The 9,607-nt window shown below is 43.7% G+C and overlaps 1 protein-coding gene across 3 annotated transcripts; it reads right to left on the bottom strand.

Moving 5' to 3' along the window:
- Nucleotides 1–583: 583 nt before the first annotated feature.
- mcm10 (minichromosome maintenance 10 replication initiation factor) lies at nucleotides 584–9,607 on the bottom strand. Of its 3 annotated transcripts, none has more exons than XM_029277522.2 (18): nucleotides 9,560–9,607; nucleotides 8,242–8,321; nucleotides 7,872–8,153; nucleotides 7,579–7,776; nucleotides 6,944–7,087; nucleotides 6,654–6,855; nucleotides 6,381–6,546; nucleotides 5,355–5,522; nucleotides 3,937–4,053; nucleotides 3,629–3,840; nucleotides 3,270–3,355; nucleotides 2,717–2,830; nucleotides 1,899–2,399; nucleotides 1,675–1,802; nucleotides 1,308–1,421; nucleotides 1,054–1,199; nucleotides 930–972; nucleotides 584–851 (listed from the first exon to the last, which is right to left on the bottom strand). In XM_029277522.2, the coding sequence occupies exons 2-18, from the start codon at nucleotides 8,246–8,248 to the stop codon at nucleotides 768–770; spliced, it is 2,712 nt and encodes a 903-aa protein (XP_029133355.2). In that variant the 5' UTR covers nucleotides 8,249–8,321; nucleotides 9,560–9,607; the 3' UTR covers nucleotides 584–767. The 3 variants fall into 3 exon arrangements, with proteins under 3 accessions (XP_029133355.2, XP_020490466.2, XP_020490465.2); XM_020634810.3 differs by having other exon boundaries at nucleotides 6,944–7,084; nucleotides 9,393–9,602; XM_020634809.3 differs by having other exon boundaries at nucleotides 9,393–9,602.

The raw sequence follows: 9,607 nt of genomic DNA on the forward strand, positions 1-9,607 counted from the left end.
CAATTTAACTTAAATGATGTGGCATGAATCACATAGTTTCCAAAACAAGAGCTATAGTTCAAGGCTCTGCTGTGATTCCTCTTCAGACTTTTTCTTTTTCTTTTCAAGAGAGTGTGGATCGGCTCGCAGGCTTGAGTGAGAGCCACCTGGCTCCAACACTTATTATGGAAACACATGGAGGGTTTTTGTAAGGACTCTTGTGTCCTGATGCAGGAGACTGGTTCAGTCCTTATGAACACAATAAGTCTCTGCTGGATACACATGAAGAGTGGATAGGATTATTTGATGGAAGTTAAGCCAGGCCAATAATGCTGATGGAAGAAAGAAGTGCATGCCAGTAGGTAGTATACTTTCTCTAAAAAAAAAATCATCACTCGTGCTCTATTGACTTTCACAGGACTTGGGATGATTTCACTAATTGTCTGAAGCATTTAAATGGGCTACATTTAAACTGATGAGTATTCAGCAGATTAATTCTACCCTTACATGCTTTGACTGACAACCTTTGAATTCATGTTCAACTTTTATTTGCTATGTGAACATGCATCCAAGAAAACTCAATAAAACAAGAAAAGAAATGGAATAGTTGTAAATGATTTCTTTAATCAGCTTGTTTCAAATATATCCAGATATTTAAATCTACATAATCAACATCAAAACATCTCACTTTAAAAACATAATTCACACAGACGTAAAAAAAAAAAGCTACAATGACTCTTAAATTAATAAAACTACCCAGCTTCCCCCTCCACAATGCGTCGGTGTCGTCACTGCATGCTGTTGAGGAACCTCCCGTGCTCTTCTCCTCGAGGCAGAAGGAGCTCTCCTCCGATCTTTGGTCCGGTCTTCTCCTGCAAAGCGTAAAAAGAAAAATCAGTTGTGTTCCTTTTTTCACAGCAGTAACATTTTAATTCAGAGAGAGATGTTACCTTAAGCATCCCGTCACGCTCCCATTTAAACAGGCCGCAGTTACTAAAAGGATAAAAAATATTTTTAAAGGTTCATGGGGGGGGGGGGGATGAAACATGTGTGAGGAGGTGAGAAGAGACTGACCTGCAGTGTTTGTTGGGCAGCCTGTCCAAGGCGATGGCTCTCTGACCACAGGGACATTTAAAGAAACGCTTCATAGCGTCGTGCCAGTGCAGGTCATGCTTCTGCTCCACACAACGATCTGCCGGCTTGAAGTAGGTGTAACTACACTGCAAGAAAGGAAGCAAGGGAGAAAAAAAACAAAAACAGGTTACTCTTCCTGCTTCTAACTGAGAGACAGTCGAGTGTGCTCACATTTCACACTCTCATATTCATACCTTTTTACAGGTGACAGCTCGACACTTCATCTCCCTGACGCCCTTCATCTTCTCCTCCATCTGCTCCTTCTTCACCAGAGGATCAAAGTAGCGCTCCTGCAGCTGATACTCCGCCTGAGAGGAGGGGAATTGAATGCATCGTCCTTTAATCACACACACACTTCACAATGATTTAGATAAAGCAGAAAAAAAAAACCAGGGAGGAAATTAGATCTTTCTTAAAATATGTATCAAAAATAATGAACAAAATATAGCAAGAAAAAAACAATCAAGACAATTAGATCCTGCTTAAAAATATAAATGAAAACTAAGGAACAAAATATAGCCAGAGAAAAGGTCTTGTAATATAAACGGCCACGCGTCATACCGCCTGCAGAACGGCCCCGTGACGAGATTTGGCATTGAGGATCTTCTGAAACTCATCCGATTGAACATAGTCGAGTTGTTCTCGCTTTTTCTTCTGAGCTGGTTCTTCCTCCTCTTGACCGGATTCACCTGCACAGTGAGTAGAAGGACAGGACATCACATTAAGTACATGTCCTGAGATGTTAAATGCTCATCATCTTTCTTCTCCCCGTCTTGTGAACACACCCTTCGGTGAGGTGAGATTCTTCTCCACCCGGGCGTTGATCGTGCTGTCGTTACTCCTCTTCCTCTTCACAGCATTCGGGTCTTCTTTCTCCAGACCCTTCCCTTTGTTCCTCAGCCTTTTGAGAGCAACCAGCTTGGCGGCTGATAGGCTGAGAGCGCTGGAGGCGGGCGCTGGCGGCGGACTGTTCTCAAAGAAGAGGATGTCGTCACCCTCCGAAAAGCCCCGGCCTAGTGTGGGTGTGTGTGGAGTCACAGGGCTTCGGGTGGCCTCAGAGGCTGCTTTGGGGGACAGCAGACCCCCTCTACCATATGAGGATGATGATGATGATGATGATGCTGGTCTGGGTCTTGATCCTGCTGAGCTCTGCAGCACTCGATTTTGGATCTCCTCTGCCCGGCGCCTGCGGGTCTCCTGAAGCTCTCGCTGCATCTGTTTCTGCTGCTTCAGCAGGTCTGAGGCGGTGATGGACTGAACCGAGGCTCCACTCACATCTTTAGGGCCTGAGGAACAACAACATGTTATTCTTTTATTTCTTCACTTCTTAATCATTTCTGTATAAGGTGCAAACCCAGTTTCTCCTGTCTGACCCCTAGTATTTAGAGCCTAGAAAATGGCTCTAGTGACTGACTCACATTTTTCTGAACTGATTGTTTTAGTGAATGGACGGCGGTTCATCAGCACTTGGACTTTAAATATTGATTACTGTGAAATGTATACTTAATCCAATCAGGGATGAGCCATGAGACGGGAGGGCACATTAACAAATTAAATATTTCATTTTCAGCTTAAGTACGTCAGATGTTTCAAATTCTTGCACCTGATTGGCCGCCCTGCGTCAGGTGCCTCTTCAGCTGCAGAGCTCCGGGTGTCGGCATCGACAGCAGGCTCTTAAACTCTTTCGAACAACCGGAGACTTCACCGGACTGCACAGCTGGAAAAAAATAAACACAGAAACAAAAAATACTTAAAAAGAGGAATCTTTTTTTTTTTTTTTTTTTTAAACATTAGGGCAATTCATGCACTTTTATTTCCCTTATTGTGGGACTTTTAATGTCTTTATTGTAGAGATAAGAGAGTGAACAGAGGGGAGAGAGAGAGTGGGGAACGACATGCCCTCTTGATTCAAACCCAGGCTGCCCGCCCAGAGGACCAACCACTAGCCCACAGACACCCTCATTTCCCTTTTATAGACCTAAGGATCAAGTAAAAGAAACATTTTGTTCCATTTCTTTCCTGTAGTACATTTTGTACAACAAACCTGACATATAGCAGGTGTAACACGATTAAAGGGACTGTTGGAAACCTTCATGGACTCTAGTGATGTCAGGTTTTGTTCAGGTGCGTGTGAAACATAAACTATCAGTCCTTACCCAGCTTCTTGATGTGCTGAGCCGAACCCTTAACGAACATCTTGTCCAACGTCTTCTGGCCCGGTTTGTTCGGTTTGGACGCCGTTCTGAAACACACAGACCTGTTAATGACACCGCTTGGATTCTGCCTACACACACACTCACAGCTTCTGGCTCTGTACCCTGCAATTAGTGCGTGCAAATTGATTTCAGAACGCATTGTGAAAAGTGCAAATAGAATTTCCAAACATATCCAAAATGGAGAGGAGAAAGGTTGTGACCTTTGTGTGAGCTTTTGTCTGCTACGGGAGTTTCTGGATATATTCACTAAGACTTAGAACGAGGGGCTTTTATTATTAATACATTTTCAGATCACTCACATTGATGCAGCGCAAGCGGCTGAGGACACACCGCCGTAGTAGAATCCGTCCTGACACAGCCGCTCTCTCAGGCCGCCGCCGCCGCCAGCCTTCCCCTTCCCCTTCACTTTGTTGGGAGCTTTCCCAGAAAAAGACGACTGCAGATCGGCCCGCTTCGAGCTCATCTTCTTATACTGGGCCTTGACGTGGTACTGGCAGTACTGGCACTCGTACTGTTAAAACATGAAGCGCAGAGAAACAACGTTGAGATGTGACGGAGTGCTGGGAGAAACACAAAAGGGTCACACAGCGGGAGAAGATGAACCCACCAAGTTGACGATCTGAGAGCAGGGGTCTCCGTTCTTCTTGGCGGCCTTGCAGGTCCCGTAGTCCTGAGCTTCACCCAACAGCAGAACCTTCTGCGCGTGATCCACAGTCAGGCTCACCTGCACGCAGTCAACACAAACTTTAAAGCCTCCACAAACATCTTTTCATTCATTGAAAAACAGCTTATTTTGCTGGTTTGATCATTTCCCAGGACCGTGTGCAGCGGGGCAGCTACAAAACAAACAAAACGTGTCAATCAAAATCACTCCCATTCATTGTGTATTCGGACTATTCCATTCGCTGCTCAAAGCATCCTGGGATATGTAGCCTCGCTGAAGGAGCTAGCAGCAACATCTTTTCCCCCCCTCGTTATGTCAAGATTACCCACACGATGGAAAAAAAAACCTAAATTCAACACAAGTGACCAGCAGAGGTCAGCGGCACAACTCTAGCCAAACTAAAGGCTTTCAGTGGGGAGGCTGAAGTGCAAAGAGGCGGGACATCGCTCCAAGAGGAAGCCGTGTGGCAAAGTCCAGAGCCATCCAGACCAAACTGAGTTCCCCCCGGTCTTTGGGGAGAAAGGTCGAGAGTCCTTTTTTGCACGACTCCGCCCGGCAAGGCTCCAAATCCACCGCAATACAAGCAGTCATCCTCACCGGCGAGCGTGCAGCCAGTCACAAAAAGCATGAAAGGCTGAGCAGGAGCAGAGTAAATCGTTGCTCTTGATTGGGCGGGACATACTGTACGTGTATGTTTTTATTATTGGTTAGAAATGTCTTCTTATCTTATCGTTATAAATTTCAGAACTAGCCCCGCCCACTTCACAGCCGACGTCTGAAAATGTTCAAGAATTTTAAAAAGTGACAACAGTGCTAACAGGTTAGCAGCAGCTCAGTATGGTTCAGCTAAACAGTGGAAGAGGTTCTACAGAGGGTCTGTGAGTTGTGTCCAAACTGTTGTTTTACTCCTCTGAGATTAGAGGCTCGGGGCTAAAAGTGCCCTCTGCGGGTGGTAACTGTGTGTGTGTGTGTGTGTGTGTGTGTGTGTGTGTGTGTGTGTGAGACTGTGTTTGCAGCTAGGCATAGCTTTGGCTTTCCTCACCACATTCCTCTTTTAACGTCTCAGTTGGGTCGCTGGTGTCAGCATGGCATGGCAAACTATTTTTAAGCCACCAGACACCACCAGACTGTTTCTACTTTAATTGTTGAAAACCTTCACATCCAAACCAGCCAGTCAAATTACAACATAAAAAAACACACAGGGTTAGCACTTCACCACGACTGACACTCAACTTTCTCCCAACCTCATTTGACCCCACGTTAATCTCTCTGACCCTAAACTGGTTTATTTGACATTTTGCATTGAAGAGAGGGGAAATAACCAGCTCTGTTTAGATTACATAAAGAGATTTTTGGCTCACCCCATCGTATCCTTCTTTCTGCTTCATGGGGTTGGGGTTGAGGATGCCGATGACGGTGCCCGGCTCCGTCTTCCAGTGCTCTTTGTGGACTTCACCGAACAGGAGCAGAGACACAAACACCTCCAGGTTGTGGAGGTCGTTCAGTTTCCAGATGCTGAAGGTTTTGCCCTGCAGGGAGGAAGCGCTCAGTTAAAAAACAGAGAGAGCACACCGTGTTTCCAATGCAACAGAAGGTTTGTAAAATATGACTCAGATATTATAACCTCATCACTCTCATCAAACCAATCAAGATTTTACAAACTGCACTGACTGAGTAGCCATGACAACTATGTTAATGAAGAAACAAAGAACAGGTGTCACAGGGACTTAAACCTTTAAAAAAGGCTTTTTTAAAGAGTAACCTCTGGGCTTTTCTGCCTTTGTTTGATAGGACATTGGATAGAATAGGAAATTGTGGTGAGACAGGTTTTTATGACACGAGGGAAAAGAACCACAGGTTGGACTTGAACCCGGGAAGTGCATTTGGAGGACTAAAGTCTCCGTACATGGGGCACGATCCTTAATGCAGGGGCATGGGGCACTGATGGTCTTACTGCTAGGTCCCACAGAAGGGCTTTTTGACGGCGCCGGCCTCTCCAAGGCCTCTTCTATCCCATAAAAACCCCACCAGTTGCAAATACAACATTCTGTTTATGGATGCATTTAAGAAAAACTGTATATTCACAAGAAAAGGTTTGGAGTTGTCTGTATGTGTTTGTGTTAGATCCAGTATAAGATTGGAAGGATTCTTTATTGGAGCATGCTGCCCCTTTTTTAACCAAGAATTTACTAAAACCGAGGCCAATCGCTTTCTGGTGTCCTGCTAGATTAGGTTATTTATCTATTTGACAGGTTTGTTTTCTCTGACATACTCAGTGTTTGTTTGTAAATGTAATTATGGTCTGGGTGAACTGTGAGACTGAATTGCCCCCTGGGTTAAATCAAGTTTTCAAAGTCTTTCATTTGGAGGTTTGAGCATACACTTACACTGCTGCTGCTTTGCGGCGTGACCTTGTTGACCAGCACTGCAAACGTCACCCAGTCACTGTCCTCCAGCTTCTCTCGAGTCAGACGCTCCGGCACCTGTGACAGGCGTATAAGACGGCGGTCAGCCATCTTGCGGTCCATCTCACTGGAGGAAACCCGAGGTTTTCTGAAACACCAAACGAGCCCAAAGTCAGACAGAAAAGCCTAACATTCAAAACCAGCTGATTTTCATCAACTGATCCGTCAGTGTTTCTTTAATTTCAGTGTTTTCACCTGAGCCGCAGTCCTGAGTATTTCTCCACAGCTACATCTTTAGGAAGAGGAGGGAGAGAGGAATGCTGTCCTGCTGAAGCAGCTGGAGAAGCTCTGCTCTGGGAGGCGGGAGGTGACCGCAGAGGGTTTGTGACCTTGCTGGTGCTCTCTACTGGCTGGAAGGAGCTGCCGATCTTGATCTCCACCAGAGGCCCTCTCTCTTCTGGTGAGAGACCAGAGAAGATAACACGCTCATACCTTTGTAGACAGTTCTCTTAATGCTGTTAAGACTGCGTGAGTGTAAGTCCTACCTGGTGACGTGCTGAGCTTGGCAGCGTGAGCCACCCTGGGTTTGCGTTTGAAGGAGTCAGCATTACTAAGCTGGTCTAGAAAGTCAGAGGACTCGTGGAGCTGCAGTCCTGCTCCTCTTTCTGGAGGGGATGAAGATGCTGCTGCTGTCACAACGAAGACGAGGGAAACCAAAGATCAATCAACTTACAACTTTCTTTTGTTTTACACAGATACACAGACGAGAGTACGGGAAAACACTCATTGCTGGCATTTTCTATCTTTGACAGGCACTCAAAGCTAAAACGACCCTGTCCATATTTTTTATACTACAAAACAGTTGTCGATCACAGATACCTCATAAAGCACTAAAGGATGTATCTAAGACATTTCTATTACAGGTTTCTTATTGGCTGTTCTGGCCGCTTGCTCTAAGCTAACTTTAAAAAAAAAACAAAAAAACACTTTGCTTGGTTGATCTTTTTATTTCTAGGAATTATAAATCTTGTGGTTTTAGAAATCTAAAAAGGGGCAACCGTCTGGAACCAAAAGTATAAATCCACACTCTGATTTCTTCTTTTTTTATGCTAATTAATAATGATTAAGTATTTATATTTTCATTCCAAATGTTTCCATGCTACGAAGAAACCAAACGTACCTGCTTGTGTTTTTGTCTTCTGTGTGGACGTCGCTGGTTTGGTCTGAGCCAGTTTGGAGGTTTTTAAATTGGGGGTCACTGGTTTAGGACTCGCAGAACTCCCCTTTTTAGCGACTGGACTGACGGATGAACTCTTCTGGCTCGCTTCAAGCTGCTGCTGCAACCGCTGCATCTGCTCCTGCATGCGCTTCAGCTCGCCTAAGAAAGGAAGAAATAAACTGCAGAGGTAAACACATACCCAACACGTCAGGCTGACATAACAAAAGGTTAGAGCAGACTGCATCATCACAAACCTTGTAGGTCCTCCTTAGACCTGTCCAGGCTCTCACACTTTCCCCCTTCACCCTCCTTCTCTTTCGCGTCTTCATTTTCAATGTCGTCGACGTCGCCAAAGAGCTCAGACACCGAGTCACCTTCCCCCAAGTCGCTCCCTTCCTCTGCGCCCTCTTTGTACTCTTCCCCTTCGTTGTTGTCATCATCAAACAGGCCGTCCAAGTCGTCTTCCTGCTCCTGGTCGTCTTTAACACCTTCGCTCTCAGCCAGCAGCGCTGTCAAAACGTCCAGATCATCCTCACCTGGAGAGAGGAGATGTACGATGTACATATTGCAAACCTAATTTTTAAAAGTACATCCTGAATTTATTCGTAAAAACACAAAACTTACTGTCCATTTTTGAGATGTTAACTTTGCAGCTGATTTCAGATCCCCTGGTGACCCACAAGGAGTGAAATGATTATATTATTCTGTGGAAAGAAAGAAAGAATTACTTGACAGATGTTTTCCCTGAGCGATAGTAGCACACATCCAAACAGATGTTTGCTGAAATTATAGAACAAACTATACGATTTTAAGAGCATGCGCTTGGTACAAAGCTGTATTTCTTTAACCCTCTTTCTTGTTCTTATTTCTTTATTTAGTACTTACATTCCTTATTTTATTCATATTTCTATAACTATATTTGTACTGCTATATTGTGTGTAAGAGAAACTGCAATACTGAATGGGGATTAATAAAGTAGTTTATTTATTAATTTAAAATAGGGAGAGTGCACATTAATGAACATAAACATGTGAATATGACAGATTACAGCCAGATGCTAATTTCCATCTGTAGTCCCTTGGCAGGTTGGTGGTAAGCAGGTAAACAAAGTTACATAAAAAGACGATGACAAGTAAAAATCAAAACAACAAGTAATGACAAGACAACAACATATACTGTACATTAGTGCTTAAAGTGCTTATGGTGCTGCTAAAGGAGGTAAAGTGTCACAGTGCTGGAGTTTTGCACATAAGTAAGAGGTTCTGGTGTAAAATGCACATTTGCCCTGGAGCCTGTAACTTTAAAGTGCTGCTGTGGTTGCACATGGCTCTATTGCATATACAGATGTGTGAATGCATATTGCACAGGGTCAGCATACATAGAAGTGTTTATGTATGCAGGATTGCACTGGGTTCAGTTCTGATTCTGATCCACAATGTGTGTATTGACTGTCGTATAAAAGTGACTCAAAGTGTAATTCATATGTCACATGAGGCAAAACACATCGGCGTCTATACTGAACAGAACATTTCTATTTTAATGTTTAAAAGAGGAGTAAAGTGGCTGTAGAGTAAAGTTACGTGTTCAGGAAGTAGTCCATTTAAAATGACTCCATTTAACATTTAACAAGAACAGAAACTTAAAACTTTAACGTCAACAGCTGGAAATATGAATAATGCTTATTTATTAATTGAATATTAAAACTGAACAATACGGGGACAGTTTTATGGATTACTCTGATTACTATTAATTTAATTAAAGTGAAGGAGACTCACCTAGTGTAACAGCTTTGTGTCCTTTACCAGCTTTAAAGTAACTTTGGTGGATTTTACAGCTTCCTCCGATGCGGCATTATATTGTTTCTTTTACTTAAATAATATATACCTGTATCTATGTATAATTCAAAGGCTTTGTTGAGTAAAACTTAAACATTAAGTCTTACTTGTCTTTCCAGGAAGCTCCCAGAGCGAGGGAGAAAAATCCAAACTGG

The sequence above is a fragment of the Labrus bergylta genome, chromosome 23, assembly GCF_963930695.1.
Source record: "Labrus bergylta chromosome 23, fLabBer1.1, whole genome shotgun sequence".
NCBI classification, from domain to species: Eukaryota; Metazoa; Chordata; class Actinopteri; order Labriformes; family Labridae; genus Labrus; species Labrus bergylta.